The 20,879-nt window shown below is 41.1% G+C and overlaps 1 protein-coding gene across 12 annotated transcripts in view; it reads right to left on the bottom strand.

The window, feature by feature from the left end:
- TEAD1 (TEA domain transcription factor 1) overlaps positions 1–20,879 on the bottom strand; it is a 172,896-nt gene that overhangs the window by 42,029 nt on the left and 109,988 nt on the right. For 4 of the 12 annotated variants that reach the window (XM_073658264.1, XM_073658260.1, XM_073658261.1 and 1 more), the window contains exons 4-6: positions 9,601–9,665; positions 4,658–4,720; positions 4,506–4,568 (exon numbers count right to left, since the gene is read on the bottom strand). In XM_073658264.1, the coding sequence (XP_073514365.1) occupies positions 4,506–4,568; positions 4,658–4,720; positions 9,601–9,665 (191 nt within the window). The remainder of the gene's footprint in view (positions 1–4,505; positions 4,569–4,657; positions 4,721–9,600; positions 9,666–20,879) is intronic. The other 8 variants (XM_073658266.1, XM_073658267.1, XM_073658263.1 and 5 more) reach the window with 3 other exon arrangements.

Raw genomic sequence — 20,879 nt, forward strand, 5'->3', positions numbered from 1 at the left:
GCACTGTATTTATTTTGCACGCGGTGCTCTATGCTCCCTGGATAGCAACTTTATAGTACACCCCTATATTAAAATTCTGCTTCACGGGACTGATCTTGACCTCTAGGGGGGCGCATGTTATAGGGTTTTTCTCCACAGAGCACATTGTTTTCTGGACAACCTGTGCATTTCTAATCAATCTCCTTCATTACACATGGAAAGCAATGTGGGAAAAATACACTAATACATCAGATTATGTACAACCCCAATTCCCCAAAAAAAGTTGGGACGCTGAGTAAAATGTATAAAAAGCCAATGATCTGGAAATCTCTTATAACCATATTTTATTCACAGCCAAACACTGAACACAGTTCAGAAGTTGAACGTTGCACATTTTTCAGTTTCATTGTAATTTTTTTTTTATTTTTTTTTTTTACTCATTTCAAAGTTGATGGTAGCAACACATTTCAAAAAAGTTGGGACAGGCTAACAATAGGCTGGAAATGCGAGTGGAACTAATGAAAAACAGCTGGAGGGTCAATTTTCAATTAAGTCACATGACTGTATAAAAATATCATGTTAGAGAGGCAGAGTCTCTGAGAAGCAAAAATGGTCAGTTTCAATCTGATCAACTGAGCCTAAACAGTAGAACAATTCTAGAAAAATGTTCCTCAATGTAAAATTGCAAAGACTTTGAATATTCCACCATCTACAGGACATTATATCATTCAGATTCTGGAGAAATAGATGTGCACAAGGGCCAAGGCTGATGGTAAAATTTGATGCTCGTGATCTACAGGTCCTAAAGCAGTACTGCATAAAAAGCAGGCACAATTTGGTCATGCAAATCACTGCATGGGTCAGGAACATTTCTAGAAATCATTATCTATGAACACAACTCGTTGTGCAATAAACAAATGCAAGTGATAGCTCTATCAAACGAGAAAAAAAAAAAAAGGCTATATCAACACAATCGAGATACGCTGCAGTCTTCTCTTGGCCAAAGCCATTTTACAATGGAATGAAGAAAAATGGAAAACTGTTGTGTGATCAGATGAATAAAAATGTTAAATACTTGATAAAAACCAGTGGACTTAGGAGAAGAAGGACCACCCAACTTGTTATCAGCGCACAGTTCCTGCATCTCTGATGGTATTGGGCTGCATTAGTGCCTATGGTATGGCTCGCTTATAAAAGGCACTATCGATGCTGAGCATTATATAGAGGTTTTAGAACAACATATGCTCCATCTAGACAATGTCTACCTCAGCGAAGACCTTGCATATTTCAGCACAACAAAGCTAAACCACATACAACATCCATCACAGCAGCACTGCTTCGCAGAAGAGGATTTCGGGTGATGACCTGGCCACCTGCAGTTCCGACTTTTTGCCAATTTTAAACATTTGGCACATTATGAAACTAAAAATCCGGCAAAGACCTCGGACTGTTGAGCAGCGAGAATCCTCCATCAGGCAGGAATGGGACAACATTCCTCTCCCAAAACTCCAGCAATTGTCTCCCGCCTCCCCAGAAGTTTATAATGTTTACAGACTGTTGTAAAAAGAAGACCGGATGCAATACAACGCAATGGTAAATATGGCCCTGTCCCAATTTTTTTTGAGACATTATGTTGCCATCAATTTCTAAATTGGTTAATAAAATGGAAAAATGTGTAGTCTTCACCTTCTGATCTGGGTGCTGTTGTGATTAAATACGGCAAGACAGGATTTCCAAATCATTGCATTCTTTTCTTTACATTTTACACGGTAACCCAACTTTTTTTTATTTTTAAAAATCGGGTTTGTAATTTTATATGCTTTTAGTGTAACCGCTTTGTATACTCCTTGTAAAGAGTTAATAATTGACTGTGGTAGGCACAATAATACACATTAATAAATTATTACACTGATCAGACAAGACAGTTCAATGTTGGGAGGGAGCGGGCATCAACAAAAATACAAAACAGAAAAACAGAACACAAACGTACAGATAAGAGCCGCAACATTTTCTTAATACCGTTGGTGTAAACCCTTAAATCCCAGTCTCAATGTGCAGACTATTCTATAAAAGGGAAATGTAATGGGATTTAACCCTTCAGATTCCAAAATTAACATCTGCAGATGATTAATGCCATTGAAGGGGAAGCTTTAGATCAGATTCACCTTTAAATGCATTTATCCCAACACATAACTAGTAATCTCCAGTCTGATACCAACTGCAGTCATATATCTGCCCATTTCTGTAACAAAAAAATTGTAGCATTCATCCGGAGGGAGATGTAATATGGCTCGGCTTTCCACAAAGCGCCAGCTCTTGGACTGCCGTTGCCTTGCTCACCGCTGTATTAACAAGAGCCGAATTATATAACAAAAGGTGACTATTACATCCGGGCAATGGCTCTGGTGTTGGGAAGAATGTACATTCAGAGGTGTCCTGACTTGCTGCCTAATGAGGAGTAATTAATCCATCTCTTTTTTGTGCGTGTTTCAAAAATGCTGAAGACTTCATTCACATCAAAAGGAATTTTTTTTTCCCAAAGCTTTCAAGCATTGCTCATTGAACAGGAAACTGAAGAGCTGGACTATATTTAGCCATCTGCGACTAGTCGTACACATTTCTTTTGCTTGGCTACAGATTATGAATCTAGAACATTTTCAGGGGAATCATCTTGTCTACTGAACAAGCAAAAAGAGAAGAAAGGGGGGCACAGAACAAGCCATTCATTCCTGTTATAGTTTGCTGGTGAGAAGGGCATGTGGTCCCAGCAGCCTTTTATCGGTTTAGCTTTGCAACATGCTCAAGCGTCCATGCAGCTGATACATTAGATGTGTAAAATAGCTGCAACCCAACACATTTCTTTGTCCTGCAGTTGTAAGTAAAGCAAAGGAGATTCACGCCTGCCAACAAAACTGCAAGACTTCTTAACAAAAAGAAAGGCAGCATTCTGTGTTATCAAAAAGACGCTTGCCTGCTAAAATCCAAGTGCTCAGCCAGTGTAGCTATAACTCCAAGCCAGCCACCAAGCAGCAGTGCCCAGCAGGCTGTGCAGCACATGCGGGTACAATCCTGCAAACCTTTCACTGCTGCGGACAGCTGGCACAGTGGGGTTAGTATAGAGAGTAGGCACAATACAGTGTTCTGTATGTCATTCATCAGATTGGCTTACTAAATGGTAAACTTTACTAGAAATGATTACTAGCAGGGTCTAATATCCTTTATATTTAGTATTAAGCAATCAGCTCAAGTAATAATTAATACTGTAAGTAATTAATACTGACGTCCTAGAGGAATCTGAAGGGTGAAGTCTATTGAACAGGTTTTCTTTATTTTAAGTTAATAAAACGGTGATGAAAAGTTCTGCAACTTTCTACTATACATGTTTCACTTCCTTACCGAGAAGCTAAGGCTTTGCTACAATTGCATTTAATTTAAGAGTAACTAAATTCTGCAGCACAACTTAATACATGGTAGCAAACTCTCCATACAAGAAACCTCATGGCAGTAAGGCTAAGTTCACACGTTGCGTTTTATTCTTCCGTTTTTTTTTATGCTAATTTTTAAGCTGCATTTTACAGTAACAGCAAAAGCTAGGAGATTTCAGAAATCTCATGCACAAGCATTTTTTTTTCTGACCGATTTGGAAAACTGCTGCGTTTTTGAAAATTGCAGCATGTGACTGCTTTCAGCGTTTTTTCACCCATAGAAAGCATTGGGCAAGTGGAAAAACGCAGCAAAAAAAAGCAGGTATCAGGTTTTGATACATTTTTGGTGCCACAACCTTAAGGAACTTGCATCATCTTTTTTTGGGGCCACTAAACTTTATCAGCAAGCACAAGACACAATAAAAATGCAGCAAAACCTCAGCAAAACATGCTTTTTTGAAGCTGCTTCTTTACTGCCAAGAGAGCAGGTTATGCCTGCAGGAAAAAAAACGCAGCAAAAACGGAATGTGTGAACATAGCTTAAGAAATATAAAGGCCATGGGTTTCACAATTCAGCTTTTAGAATTCCACAAAACTGGTTCCTTCTCACGGAGAGGAAACGGATCTAATCTAAATGATGCAGTAGCAAAAAGTTTATTAGAAAAGTTGCAGAACTTTTTATCATACAATGACTGAAATTTACATAAAATTGGAAAACCTTTTTAGAGTTGTATGCTACAAACGTGATTGTGGATGTCCGTCAGTTGTTAAAGTACTTTATGTGCCAAGGAAGGTACAACTGACTGTCCGAACCTTTCCTGCTGCAGCACCAGACACATGAAGGAGTGCAGCTCTGTAGGTTAATTCATCACTAACTGATTTCTCTGGGCAGACGTGCAACTAAATATACCTGCAGAAGATATTCACAGTGACTGCTTGCAGAGAAATAGCAGAGCGGGTATTAAGAAATGTAAACAGCTCTCACATGCAGCAAGAAAACTAGGTTACAGGGATCGCAGCACAAAGCATTCACCGGTCACCATGAGAAACAGGAAGTGAGATGCGTAGCAACCACAAGCCCAAAAGCAGAGAAGCGCATACCTTCAGCTTGGAATGAAAATCACGAGATTTCCTTCTGGCAAGAACCTGAATGTGACTAGACACCTGCAGGGTAGGGGGAGGGAGGAAAACAAAGGAAAAAGCCTGTAACCATGGAGATGAAAAGCCCCTACAACTGGGCAAGCCAGACGTACCTTAATGGCGGCTTGGATTTCTCGAACTTTCTTTCTTGCTAAGACCTGTATGTGACTAGACACCTACGGGGGTCAGATTTAAAAAAAAATAAAATAAAAAAAAATAAGTTTAATTTTTTTTCTTCTTCTTCTTTTGGAGTTTGGCGTGTTTTTTTTTTTAGGAACAGTGCAAGCTCATGTGACATTAAGCTTGTGCCACTATAAAAGTAAAAAAAAAAAAAAAAAAAAATCCTCAAAAATCGTAAAGAAAAAAAAATGTGTAAAAGTTATGGCTCAACTTACAAAAAAAAAAAAAAACAGCCTATTTCACTAAGTGAAAAAGAAAAATACTAAAATTCTATTTTAATATAATCTTATTATTTTTAGATATGCAAATGTAACTAGGGTGGAAGAAAAGCAGAGAAAAAAACAACAACTTTGGTTTCATATTTTCTTTTCCTCTGGACCGGATTTGCACAATTTACAGATGAAATTGTCGATATACCCAAGTACACACACAAGTGTCTTAAAATGTAAAAGTTGTCATCAAAATTAATATTGTTAAAAAAAATAATATATACATATGCACATACACACAGTTCTAGCTATAAAGTATCAACATTAATAATAATCAGGAATAGGAGCTTGTGGAGTTATTGAGTCGCTACTGCTGAAACTTTTCAGCAGCTATAATATTGTTCTAAATATCCTACAAGCTAAAAAACTAAAAACACAATACAAATGAATTATGCAGTAAACCTAAAAAAGATGAACTTTAGAAAAACACCGGTCACTGCGTTTACAGTAATTCCACAACATTTTTTTCATGAACTATTAGGCTATGTGCCCACGTTGCATTTATGAAGCAGAAAATTTCTGCTGCATAAATGCAAGTCCTCTCCCGGAAAAACGCATGCGGAATTCCGCACGCGTTTATCGCGCATTTTTCGCGCGTTTATCACGCGTTTTCCACATGCGGAATTGCCTTGCGTTTTTTATGCATTGGACAAAGGCAATTCCGCTTGCGGAAACGCAAAATTAAATGACATTCTGCGGATTTTTGAACGCGGCATAAACGCTGCGGAAAAATCCGCAGCATGTGCATAGAACTTGCGGAATCCCATTGGGGAACATGGGGTGCGGATATACATGCGTTTTTCAAGCGTTTACGCTGCGGAAATTCCGCAGCATATACGCTTGAAAAATGCTACGTGGGCACACAGCCTTATGATAAGCGTTACTCTCCGCTGAGACGTGTGCTGACACTTTCTCAGCAGGATCTGAACTTGCACCACTTTTTATTCATCAGCGAAATGAATGCATTCTAATGAAGCACAATCAGTGCTTTCGCGCCGATACTAATTGATTCGAAAAGCGGGCCGGAGTTAAGAAGCTGTGGTCTGTGCTGACTCAGAGGCTTTTCTTGTGGCTCCTGTCACATTCTATGCATGCCGATGTAAGGGGGCTATTGTTCCTGGACGACATGCCCCAGTAAACAGCAGACTACTCAGGGGGCCTAAGCTGCTGACAGGTAAAGCTAAATGTTAATTAACATAGCTAATGGGGATCTCAAGAGCTTGAGTCAGAGATTTTTATTATTATCCCCCGCCCCCCTTGATTGCAAGGACTCCATGTGCTGCCAACATTGGGTCAGAACATTTTTTTAAATTAAAAATAGGACGAGAATTAAAATCATAGCTCTTTACCAGTGCCCATTAATGATCTTATTGTACAGTTGACATGGCAGATAATCCGACAATCAAGATAAATACTGACAGATACTGTTTTCAAACCAAATCGATCACACAAAACAGGGCGGTTGTGATAAGTCACTTGTTATTGCAGCTTCCCTAAAATACATTAGGATAACCTACCCATGTAGGAAACCTACATGTTACATGTCTTTGCTGTAGCAAACATGCAATCGAGCAGAAGGAGCTCAGCAAATTACTTTGGGAATTAAAAATGACTATTATATCAATTTTCATCCCTGATTTTTCAATGTTTAAAAGCCCAGTAGATGGTCCTATTCAGTGAGACAGCCTATTCCTTACATGATGCCTGTCAATTATTAAATAGCACCGCTTACTAGAGACATATACATATATTCTCAGTAAAATTTAAGGGCACTTTCTGGAATTTTCAAAAAGTTACACAACTGGATTAGTTAATAAGCAGTAGAAAAAGGACTACCATTTACCTGCCCAATCACCCTCTGCTCTAGCACCACCACTCCAGTGATCCCTGCCAGCTTTGCATCAATGGAGTAACCTCTATCGATCAAGCGACCGCTGTAACCAATCACTGACAGTATATGAAAGTGTCACCGAAGAGGCCAGTGATTGGCTGCAGTAGTCATATGCCAAAGGATGGGACAACATTGCTCTCGGACAAGCGGAGTTCACTGAAGAGGAGTGGGATTTAACAAGTAATGTTTTTATTTTATTACAAGTGGAACCTTTTTTTTTTAATCGTAAAACAATGCCTTCAAATACACCCACTGATCAACCAATTATAAGGCAGTATGCTTTAAGTGCTAAACGGTATGTAGCCCCAACATTGATAAAATGCCAATAAGAAAAAGTAGTAAAATCACAATTTATCATATTTGATATGGCATAATTTTCCAGGAGAGGGGGTCACAGAATACTATAATTTTGATATCTAATGCTTCCACCATCTTAGATTATATAAAAACTCTTAAGGGATTTTCTGGTTCATTAAAGGACAAATCTGTAGATTCATACAGTATTGTACTTCAGAGCTGCACTCTGCAAAATTCACCAGGCTTTAGTATTAAAAATCTTTCTGCAATACCTATATGTTCAGTGTTTACACAGCACTGTAGACTTATCTGTAAGAAAAAAAAAACCGCCACAGGCTTTAGTGCAGCTCTGGAATAAGACTAAGGATCAGTAGAAGATAAGTAATGTATGTAAACAAGGACTCCACCAGCAGAATAGTGAGTGCAGCTCTGGAGTAGAGTACAGGATGTAACTAAGGATCAGTACAGGATCAGTAATGTATGTACACAGTGACTGCACAAGCAGAATAGTGAGTGCAGCTCTGGGGTATAATACAGGAGGTAACTCAGGATCAGTACAGAATCAGTAATATAATGTATGTACACAGTGACTGCACCAGCAGAATAGTGAGTGCAGCTCTGGAGTATAATACAGGATGTAACTCAGGATCAGTAATGTAATGTAATGTACACAGTGACTGCACCAGCAGAATAGTGAGTACAGCTCTGGAGTATAATACAGGATGTAACTCAAGATAAGTAATTTATGTACTAAGTGACTCAACTTTTGCTATGTCAATGTGAATCCTATTCAGTAGTATAGACTGCTCTGATCCACTATAATAAAATGTATCTAACTTTAAAGATTTTTTTTAATTTTACTTCTGGTGACAATATTGAGTCAATCATCCTTACACCAGCATTTCTCAAGCAATACATAGTACACTGCAGGCTTAACAATGCTAAGCACCACTTAAAGGGAATCTGGAAACAGGTTTTTGCTATGTAATCTGAAGACAACAGGAGACAGAGACTGAAACACAAATTTCAATGATGTGCCACTTTTTTAGTTGTGTGCTGTTTACTTACACTGAAGGTTTTATCACCAGGACATTATCACTGCCAGGACTCATGCTCATATGGGCAGTTGTCCTACCATGCCCCCAGCACTGATAAGCAGCTCACTGTCTATACACAATGTACATACAGAGCGTGATGTGTGCGGGGGGCAGCTTTCTGAGCTACGCTACATCTAAACTCTGTGTCACAACTTCTGCACGCAGTAAATTAAGTGATACATTGTTGGAATCGGGGTCTCATATGAGGTCGTAAAAACCTGGTGACAGATTCCCTTAGAATCTGGTTCCTCAAAATAATCTAATAGCATGCAACCAAAAAGCATTCACTTTTGTCAATTTGATCAAAAATAACATTTACTGTATTTTTCAGACTATAGGACGCACCTCAGGTTTAGACAGCAGAAAATAGGAAAAACATGTTTCCTACTAATTAAAGCTTCCCTGCAGGTGTAAAGAAGTGGAGGGATCAATATCACTAAATGTAATACACTTCAGCAGAATAGAAAGGCAATAGAACTATTGTTCAGGTTTCTCTGCTGCATGTGTATTATACACAAAGCTTTACAGAGCAAATTAAGTCCACTATGCAGCACACCTCTGCCATGTGCACACATACAGCGCAGCTATACATGCACAAAACATTTCCATGTTAGTTCCAAGCATGTGACTAATCACATGACCTGACAGGTCCTTCAGCTAGCAGCCAGGACTTGCAGAGGTGTAGGCTCTGGTAGCCTCTCCTGCCCAGCACCGATTGGACAGATCATTGTCAGCAAGGAGAGAGCAGTTCTCGGTGATCAGGAAGGATGCGGTGTTGAAATTCTCCTCGATCATAAGCTGGGTCCGGACAAGACGGCTAAACTTTTGGTAAGGAAGATTTTTTTTTCTTGCTAAAAATTGAATCCTATAGTCCAAAAAATGCGGTAACTTTTATAAGGGTACATGTGTATAACGCTCCTGTCAGATATCAACCACACCTAATGCAATTGCACTGTAAGGGCATATTCACATGTCATTTTGGCTACTTATTTTACATATTTGGTGCGTAAAATGTTTTTAACATATATACATAGCAAGTTAATTTTTTTGCATTGTTGCAGAGATTTTCATCCATTCATATGAATGTGTGAAAAACACAAGTAAAAAATGTTGCAAAAAAGCATGTACTGTGTGCTCATACCCTTAGAGACCCCTGAACGTGGTCCTTCAAAAGCAGAATTATTTTAGAATTTGGCAAAATGTGTAATAATTGATTTAAGGAGACTTTTGTGCACATTTGTCCTTAAACATTGTCATTTCTAAGACAAATTACACAATTTCCAAGCATCCATTAGGATACCAAAAAGGAACAAATAGATTACCTGCTTCCTGGTCCGCGTTTTCCCTGTCCGTAACTTGATGTATCTTGCTATCAATTCATTCCTACCTAAAATAATGAATAGAAAAGACTTTGTTACATGTACAGTAAGCACCTTACATGGCATGAAATAGCAAGAACAATACCCATTGTGCTCTGCATATTACAGATATCCTACAAGTCCTGTATGTATACGCATTATGATATCACGCAGTTCTCTCCTCCAACTGATGGGGCTTTGTCAAGGAGCACATCCTATAGAAGCAGTGGTCTCCAGCCGGTAACTCTCCAGCTGCGACAGAACAACTCCCAGCCAGCAAGATGCCTGCAGATACCAGGCATGCTAACTATTTTACTTTTGCAACAGCAAGAGGCACGTGTTACAGACCAGTACCAGAGAGCCGTATTCTGCTTCTTTTTCCATGAGGCCAAATGTATTTTATGTTCTCTCTAGTACCCGCAATTTTCTACTAAATTGTCCCATTGAACTCATTCCAGACAGTACACAATTTATTTAGATGCCATTTGCTGATCTATTAATGATATATTCACAGTGCGGTTGTGCACAGCTCATTCACAGTACTTGTACCTAGCTGCGGTTTCTTTACGGTACATACGCTGAGGATTTGTCTATCGAGAATCTGACGTTTATTTAAAAGTGGACAAGAGGCAAAAATCCAAGTTAGAGATCTGCTACGGATGAACCAAGGCTAATTTAGAAGAGCAGATAATCAGAAACGAGTGTTTGTTAGACTATGTTCACACTAGGCGTTTTTTAATGCAAATTTTCGGCTGCGTTTTACAGTACCAGCAAAGTGTATGAGATTTCAGAAATCTCACGCACACAGCTTGGTTTTTTTGTCATCGGTATTTTGTGCTCTGCATTTTTTTTTTTTTTTTACACAATAGAGCATGTCACTTTTAGCGTCGTTTTCAGCTTTTTTCACTCATTGAAAGCAATGGGTAGTGCAAAAACACTGAGAAAACGACTAGTGTGAACGTTGTGCTGCATCTTTATTGAAAAAAAAGCAAACGGCAGTATGTGAGACTCATTTATTCTTGTCATTTTCCAAAGTTTAAAATGTCTTCGTCACCGGAGATGGCAGTTAGGATTAGTACAGTTTAATTAAAATAGTGATGTGAAGGAGGTAAATACTAGCTGACGAATGTGTTAGGGCCCCGTCACACTAAGCGATGCAGCAGCGATCCCGACAACGATACGACCTGTCAGGGATCGTTGCTGCATCGCTAATACATCGCTGGTGAGCTGTCAAACAGGCAGGCTCACCAGCGATCAGGGGAGCAGTGATATCGTGGAAAGGATCGTTCCACGATGTCCTGCTCCCGTTACCAGCCTGCTGCAAGCAGGAGCAGGCTGGTAACTATGGTAAACATCGCGTTACTAAGTGCGCGTGTGCCTCTAGTAACCCGCTGTTTACCATGGATACCACTCTGCTACGGTGCGCGGGAGCCTCCGCTTACCGTAGCAGAGTGGTATCCATGGTAAACAGCGGGTTACTAAGTGCGCGCGTGCCCCTAGTAACCCGATATTTACCATAGTTACCAGCCAGATCGTTGGTCCCGCTGGTCACACACAGCGATGTGTGCTAGCCAGCGGGAGGCCAACGACCAAAAAATGGTCCAGGACACTTTGCAGCGATCAGCAACCTCACAGCAGGGGCCTGATCGTTGCAAAGTGTCACACACAGCGACATCGCTGGTGAGTCACCAAAACCGTGACTCAGCAGCGATATCACTATGTGAGACGGGGGCTTTAGATTGAACAATACCCCTGACCAACCAAGGTGTGAAATTGAACAATACCTGAGTATCTTAATGGCAGACCAAAGTGTGAAAGTTAATCCTGTCCTACAAACTCAATGTTCTGCCAATGTCTTAGGTAAACTATTCCAGACCAAATCACCTCCCCCACTTACATTTGTAATATGTATTTTTCATGAACATATGTCTTGCATTGGTGACCTGTGTTCATACTTCTGTGGTGGAAGAAAAGCTGAACTTTGGTATGATGAAAAACGCACCAAAAAAAAAACAAAACATTAAAACACACCAAAACCTTTGACACTGCTTCTTTTCTGCCAAGAGAGCCAGTTTTGCTGCAGAAAAAAAAAAATGCTAAAAAAACGGCTAGTGTGAACATAGCCTTACAGTGCTCATTCACCGATTATCGGCTTGCCTAAACATGCCAGCAATACTCAACGAATGAGCAGAAAGCTCGTTCATCACATTATTGGATTAATTCCAGCATTAAAAGAATAGTTATCGACAGCATATTGTCCTGTGCAAATGGGATGTGCTGCTAATAAAGCAGAGATTCTATGTGCACAAAAAAATAGTCATCCTGTGTACACAGAAGCCTTGTCGGCTTATCTAATCAAGAGATTAAATGTCGGCGGTCACTCAACGGCCGCGGTTGGCGCGATTAAATGGGTCCTTCAGCTAAACAACGGCTTCTCTGTTATGAATCTGCAAGAATTATGTATATTATTCTTGCATTGTTTCTTTTGTTTTCAGAAACCCAGTTTAAGAATTGAAAAAAAAAAAAAGCAGAAGACTCGCTTGCATTGGATGTGGAAAGTAAATGGACTTCATGAGGATTTAGACTTAGGAAGCACTCCTAAATACTCAGACGCTCAAGGTGTAAATCGTTTTATATAGCAATTTTCCACCATCTACATCAAGAAAGAAAATGCTACATTCATGACAATACTACTATGGCACTTCCACTGCAATGGACCTATAGACAATAGATGGCTGTTGGCCAAAAGACATTTCGGCCGGCAGCCATCTCTCCCACCTCCTCCGTACACAGTAGCGCTTGCTCTGCCGATCTCCTCTGATTATTACGAGAGCGTTGTTGCCAGACTTCCATAGTGGCGGCTTAGCTCGCTGATAACAAAAAGATAGTCAGTGGAAATCGGACATGCCGAATGCTCATTTGTCGGGGAAGGGGATGGGAGGCCCCCATATACAGACTGTCGGCCGAGCCTACCGATATCTATGCATTCAATAATTGGTATGGAGACCTTTATGGAGGACCTGTCACCAAGTCAAAAGTGTTGAGTTTTGACTCATATATTTTATTCCCACTGTTTCCTGAGTATTCAGTTTTGTTTTTTTTCTTTCTTTTTTTTACAGCTGCCATGCGGTTCCACAGATATTGGATTTTTTTATGTGAAATTATGCAAAGCAGCCTGTGAGACAACCACCGTGGTAACCACCATAAAATTAGCCCTACACTTAAAGGCCTTTATCTCTGGAGTCATATGGTAGATTAATTAAGATAAAAAAAAGGCATACTGAAGGGAATAAATAAATAAATTAAACCTGGGCACTTTTCACCTGGTGACAAGTCCTCCAAGGGTAAACTCAATTAAGAATGAATATTTAAGTCAATAGATAAAAATAACCTCATATAAAAGGTGTCCAGTGTACAGCACGTGAGATCCAGGTCTTATAACCGTACAATACTGCACATTGCCTGCTACTTTCAGGTTATTTAGAAGGGGATGTACAATTGATGGATTTCAGCTATTACATGGTATGCAGGAGGTCAAGGTTTGTTGTCCTGCTCAGTCCTGGTCGCCTGTGACATTGTGTGTAAACATCAGCGAGTCTACCTGGAACGCTGAGAATTTCTAGTCACCTTAGAGAGTAAATATAAGAGAAGTTCACAGACATAACAAGCGTTACTATCCAGAAACATATCAGGGGATTGTACAATGACCTAAAACTCCCAGGGTACATAGTGCAAACAACATTGATCTGATACTTCTGAGCGATACACTATTACATAACACACCACCAGCGCAAACACTGCAATAAGTGCAGACAGTGCCTGCTAGAAGAGGGAGCACCGCTGCCTAGTCACTTATACTATCTGAGCGCAAAGTCCTGGCCTAAAATAAGAAAATATAGTAGGAAAATTTGTAGACAGAACGTTAAAAAAATATATAAATATAAATATATACAGTACAGACCCAAAGTTTGGACATACCTTCTCATTTAAAGATTTTTCTGTATTTTCATGACTATGAAAATTGTACATTCACACTGAAGGCATCAAAACTATGAATTAACACATGTGGAATTATATACTTAACAAAAAAGTGTGAAACAACTGAATATATGTCTTATATTCTAGGTTCTTCAAAGTAGCCACCTTTTGCTTTGATGACTGCTTTGCACACTCTTGGCATTCTCTTGATGAGCTTCAAGATGTAGTCACCGTAAATGGTTTTCACTTCACAGATGTGCCCTGTCAGGTTTAATAAGTGGGATTTCTTGCCTTATAAATGGGGTTGGGACGATCAGTTGTGTTGTGCAGAAGTCTGGTGGATACACAGCTTATAGTCCTACTAAATAGACTGTTAGAATTTGTATTATGGCAAGAAAAAAGCAGCCAAGTAAAGAAAAACAAGTGGCCATCATTACTTTAAGAACTAAACGTCAGTCAGTCCGAAAAATTGGGCAAACTTTGAAAGTTTCCCCAAGTGCAGTTGCAAAAACTATCAAGCGCTACAAAGAAACTGGCTCACATGAGGACCGTCCCAGGAAAGGAAGACCAAGAGTCACCTCTGCTTCTGAGGATAAGTTTATAAGAGTCACCAGCCTCAGAAATCGCAGGTTAACAGCAGCTCACATTAGAGACCAGGTCAATGCCACACAGAGTTCTAGCAGCAGACACATCTGTACAACAACTGTTAAGAGGAGACTTTGTGCAGCAGGCCTTCATGGTAAAATAGCTGCTAGGAAACCACTCCTAAGGACAGGCAACAAGCAGAAGAGACTTGTTTGGGCTAAAGAACACAACAAATGGACATTAGACCAGTGGAAATCTGTGCTTTGGTCTGATGAGTCCAAATTTGAGATCTTTGGTTCCAACCACCGTGTCTTTGTGCGACGCAGAAAAGGTGAACGGATGGACTCTACATGCCTGGTTCCCACCGTGAAGCATGGAGGAGGAGGTGTGATGGTGCTTTGCTGGCGACACTGATGGGGATTTATTCAAAATTGAAGGCATACTGAACCAGCATGGCTACCACAGCATCTTGCAGCGGCATGCTATTCCATCCGGTTTGCGTTTAGTTGGACCATCATTTATTTTTCAACAGGACAATGACCCCAAACACACCTCCAGGCTGTGTAAGGGCTATTTGACCAACAAGGAGAGTGATGGGGTGCTACACCAGATGACCTGGCCTCTACAGTCACCAGACCTGAACCCAATCAAGATGGTTTGGGGTGAGCTGGACCGCAGAGTGAAGGCAAAAGGGCCAACAAGTGCTAAGCATCTCTGGGAACTCCTTCAAGATTGTTGGAAGACCATTTCCGGTGACTACCTCTTGAAGCTCATCAAGAGAATGCCAAGAGTGTGCAAAGCAGTCATCAAAGCAAAAGGTGGCTACTTTGAAGAACCTAGAATATAAGACATATTTTCAGTTGTTTCACACTTTTTTGTTAAGTATATAATCTCACATGTGTTAATTCATAGTTTTGATGCCTTCAGTGTGAATATACAATTTTCATAGTCATGAAAATACAGAAAAATCTTTAAGTGAGAAGGTGTGTCCAAACTTTTGGTCTGTACTGTATATACATATATATACACACATACATACATATATTATATATATATATATATATATATATATATATATATATATATATATATATATATATATATATATATATATATATATATATATATATATATATATATATATATATATATATATATATATATATATATATATATATATATATATATACACACACACACACACACACATACTTCTCTCATACATCTCAGGGTCTTGTTCACTACATACGCATAGCTTACTGTAATGCACACGCCCGGACTGACTGGCGTGTGCGTGTTTAGTGGTTCCACTGTGCCATGAACCGGAGAGTGCCTGGAGGGGCGTAACTAAGTATCTGCCCGATCAAGGTCGCACGACTGCATACGACGCCAGTGCACCAGGGAGGAACCGAGCACAGGGACCAGGGTCTACTACAGGTCAGACTCCGGACACGGCTGTTGACCCACACCGGGGAATACAGGAACAGGCAGACTAGAGCGCAGGCTGGGTAGGGTCCAGTACAGACTGGGAGACAAATTCGGAGCCGCAGACGCGGTGGACAGGGCTGAGCAAAGCGAAACCGCAGACGCGGTGGACAGGGCTGAGCAAAGCGAAACCGCAGACGCGGTGGACAGGGCTGAGCAAAGCGAAACCGCAGACGCGGTGGACAGGGCTGAGCAAAGCGAAACCGCAGACGCGGTGGACAGGGCTGAGCAAAGCGAAACCGCAGACGCGGTGGACAGGGCTGAGCAAAGCGAAACCGCAGACGCGGTGGACAGGGCTGAGCAAAGCGAAACCGCAGACGCGGTGGACAGGGCTGAGCAAAGCGAAACCGCAGACGCGGTGGACAGGGATGAGCAAAGCGAAACCGCAGACGCGGTGGACAGGGCTGAGCAAAGCGAAACCGCAGACGCGGTGGACAGGGCTGAGCAGGCAAGAACCGCCGAAGCGGCAAGCAAGGTAGAGCGGAGGGGACAGGGCTCTGTTCACACGGAACAGACTGGAAGGGAAAGGCAGAACCAGGTACACACAGGATACTTGCAATGAAGTAGCGAGTGGACTCTAAACTCACAAACGGGAGTACAGAGACAACGAGTAGGAGATAGGTACGGGATCATATTCTGCAAGAAAAGGGAAGGTACGGACATGGAGAAAAACAGGTAACAGGCTAGGAGAGTATGCAGACAAGAACAGGCAAGATACAGGAACAGGTCTAGGTATGCGGCCCCTAGAAGGCGTAAAGAACAGGCTAGGAGCGTGTTCACACGGGCCTGGAAATACAGCCTCCAGGATAACAGGCTAGAGAGCGTGTACAGACTGCAGGTTAGAGTACACAGGTAGGACACAGTACAGACACGGGAACAGATACTGCAAGACAGGTAACATACACAGGACCTGGCATGTCAGAGACAATAAGCCAACTGACAGGGCAAGATGCTCAGGCATGGGTTAATTGGAGCAGCTGGTTTAAATACCAGGTGACAGACAGCAATAGGCTGAGGACGCACAAGGGGTGTGCCTGCAGCAGGTACAAAAAGCAGGAAGTGATCGGGCGCCGCCCTTAAGCAGCAGAAACAGAAGCAAACAGACAGCATGGAGGAAAGCCAGAGAGACATTCTGAATTGGAGATCAAGTGCGCGCTCTTGCACAGTGGGAGATGGACCACTATGCAAGGACGCCGCCAGGTATGTTACACTTACATTTGCATATGTGCCATGAAAACTGAAAAGATGAGCGCTAAATGAGCTACATGTGTGACTGTCATACAGTTTTTGCATCACCCATGGACTTTCAAAGTGGAAAAAAATAAAGTTTCTTTGCCAGATTACTCCGCATGTCTGGGTGTAAGGAAGCTTTGAAAGTGAAGTCTGGGAATGTTTCTCTTCTCCCTTGTACTGAGATGCGGCACCCAGTTCTCTTCTCCACGCTTCTTACTACGGAGGCAGTTGGTCACCAGAGATCACAAATTTGGCAGAATTCTAGGGATCATCACATAACAGTTTGTGAGCACAAATCAAAAGCACCAAGGAGCCTCCCAAATAACCACCAGGAAGTTTTCACAGATTTGGAAATACACGTTTCTGCATTGTGCTCCATTTTCACAGCAACAGCTAAAACAGACATCCCAGCTCCATCTTGAATCTCCCGCCTCACCCATTATAAAGACCAATGGGCACGCTTCTGAAATCTAAGCTTCCCCTTCACATTACAACAAAATCCTCTTAGTCATAAAAGTCTTTGAAGCTCCAAACAAAACAAAAAAAAAGAGGGGGCAGAGTGAGTTTGGCAAGTCACCGACGAGTTAAGTAGTTCCAGGCAGTAAGTCGGGTGCACAATAAGAACAGAATTGTGAAAATATTACAAGCAGGTGCTTAGGTAGAGAGCTCGCACTGCGGTGTATGGGAGGAGAGGTCTGATGGGTCCGGGCACTCTGTGCAGAGGGGGCTTTACTGCAGGAGGTCATGTGACAAGGGCCAATAAACAGCATCTGGGGACTTTCAATTACAGCCCTCACCCAGCATGCCTGCACTGTAATCTCTACCAGATGAGGCTCAGGCCTCACTATTTTCAATAATTCACACACTGTGTACACATAACATGACAATAAGGGCATTCATGCGGCCGCCTGATTCGCAGATCAAAGCTCCCAAATGGGCGGCTGTAGACATGCTTACTGCTGAATTATTCATTCTTTTCACGGGCTTGGAAAAAACAATGCTCAGCAGGACTTGGCCGCTCAAGGCCCTTTCCTGTGTTGTATTTTGGACACCAAATCTGAAAGGGAAGCAGCTCTCTAAGGTGGTGGGGAAAAAATCCCACCAAAATAGAGCAACAGCAACAAATAAAATCCCACCCACAAAACCAGAGGCTATAGAAAAAGATGTCAGCAGACGGCGTTCCTACAGTGTGCACTGGACCTGCACAGACAGCACCAACCAGAACTGAGGAAAATGAGTCCATAGTGACAGTCAGGTTTTATCAGTGGAAACAATGGCTTGTAAAAACTTTTCATCATATACATTTTTGATCAAGAGGAGATTAAACAAAAGATAAACCAGAGAAGGGAGTGATGAGAGAGATAGCACTCAATAACTCAATAAGCAAAAATGGGAATGCACTCTTCATCACAGACAGTAACACCTCATGTGCTTGCCTGAAGAGGGAGGAGATAGACAAAACCTCTGTCGCCAACCAACATCACCATTAACAATATCTATAAGGCTCTGTTCACACGTTGTGTTTTTGCTACGTTTTTTTTTGCTCGCAAAACCTGCTCTCTCTGCAGTAAAGAAGCTGCTTACAAAAAGCAGGTTTTGGTGTGTTTTTTTGCGGTGTTTTTTTTTTTTCCCAGGTACATTTGTTTCTTGTGCATGCTGCTGATAAAGTTTAGTGCCCCCCTCCCCCCAAAAAAACATGATGCAAATTCCTGAGTTTTCTGCACGAAAAACGCAGCCAAAACAGATTCCTGCGTTTTTTGCTGTGTTCCTGCACTTATTATTTGCTTTCTATGGGTGAAAAAACTCTGAAAAGACACTGAAAGTAGTAACACGCTGCAGTTTTCCAATTCTGTCAAGAAGAAAAACCAATGTGTATGCATGAGATTTCTAAAATCACAAGCTTTTACTGGTACTGTTAAACGCAGCTTAAAATTTGCATATTAAAAAAAAAAAAGTAAAAATAAAGCAACATGTGAATATAGCCTTACTGTAGAGGAGGTTACAGTGGTTTATCCCTGAGAAGGGAGTCTTATCCTACATCAATTATACCAGTTTCACACATCTAACTTTCATAGTCCACGATATCTGGGCTGGCTACAGGCTTCCTAACCCCAACTCAACGGCTTCATGTATGCTTACGAGACTATCCAGTTTGGGCCAAGAGACCTGTGGCCAGTCCAGCATTGCGGTCCGTACTCCGATAGTGACAGTTGGATGTGTGAAACCAGCCTTGATCTTAATGGTTTTACATCATGAGCGGTCTCCATGATTTTTTTTCCTAAGGTTGGTACCAATAGCATATGTACAATATATATATATATATATATATATATATATATATATATATATATATATATATATATATATATATATATATATATATATATATATATATATAAGATGCACACACAAACCTACAGCACCTATTTCTTAATGTTTTCACATACAGCAATGGAGCATCTTGCAAATCATGTCCACATGAATACTCACATACTTGCCACACCTACACAGTCACATGCATATACACACATACCTGTTTTGTTTATTTCTCTCTGCATATATAATTTGTGGTTGCACAACTTCTATATGAGAAAGGACGTTCTCAAACAAGTAAGAGTTTATTCACACTATGCCGTCAAACTGGGATTTAAGCATTTTGTGAATAGACCCCATAAGCAAGTTAGGGGGACTCAGCTTAAACTTATTTTTAAGACTAAGACAATTCTATCACATTAAAGTGGCAGCTTGGTAGGCAAAAGTAAATAATGGAGAAATGAAAGCCACTTTGGACATTCCCTACTCTAAATGAGGACGTTTTGGGGGGTAGTAGCAAGTGGCCAGTGCAGAATAAGAGTGGTAATATATGGCACCCATTTGTGTTGAGTATTCAGAGGGGCAGCACCAACTTTATTATTTTAGGCTCATAGAGGATAAAAGGTTACTGATAGCCACATTTCCCAGCAGGACATAAAAGAGAATGGGTGCTGACTAGTGTTGAGCGAGTATGTTCTATTAACCCTTTCGCCGAGTATGCTCGGACCGAGCTCCGATTATTTATAGCTCCTCGGTGATGTGTTTGAATCGCTCCCATGTGCATTATTTGCAACTGTTTGACAGTTTTATTACATGAGAGGTATGTCTATTTCTTACACATTCCTCACATGTAATAAAGCTGTCAAACAGTTTCAAATCATGCACACGGGAGCGATTGAAACACATCACCGAGCAGCTGTAAATACTCGGAGCTCGGCCCGAGCATACTAGGACAGAACATACTCGCTCAACCTTAGTGCTGACTTGTACAGGTAAACATACAGTACAGACCAAAAGTTTGGACACACCTTCTCATTTAAAGATTTTTCTGTATTTTCATGACTATGAAAATTGTACATTCACACTGAAGGCATCAAAACTATGAATTAACACATGTGGAATTATATACTTAACAAAAAAGTGTGAAACAACTGAAAATAGGTCTTATATTCTTGGTTCTTCAAAGTAGCCACCTTTTGCTTTGATGACTGCTTTGCACACTCTTGGCATTCTCTTGATGAGCTTCAAGAGGTAGTCACCGGAAATGGTCTTCCAACAATCTTGAAGGAGTTCCCAGAGATGCTTAGCACTTGTTGGCCCTTTTGCCTTCACTCTGCAGTCCAGCTCACCCCAAACCATCTCGATTGGGTTCAGTTCTCGTGACTGTGGAGGCCAGGTCATCTGGCGTAGCACCCCATCATTCTCCTTCTTGGTCAAATAGCCCTTACACAGCCTGGAGGTGTGCTTGGGGTCACTGTCCTGTTGAAAAATAAATGATGGTCCAACTAAACGCAAACCGGATGGAATAGCATGCCGCTGCAAGATGCTGTGGTAGCCATGCTGGTTCAGTATGCCTTCAAATTTGAATAAATCCCCAACAGTGTCACCAGCAAAGCACCCCCACACCATCACACCTCCTCCTCCATGCT

Source organism: Phyllobates terribilis, unplaced genomic scaffold, assembly GCF_046119375.1.
Source record: "Phyllobates terribilis strain yellow unplaced genomic scaffold, ASM4611937v1 Scaffold_13__5_contigs__length_258822181, whole genome shotgun sequence".
In the NCBI taxonomy this organism is placed as follows: Eukaryota; Metazoa; Chordata; class Amphibia; order Anura; family Dendrobatidae; genus Phyllobates; species Phyllobates terribilis.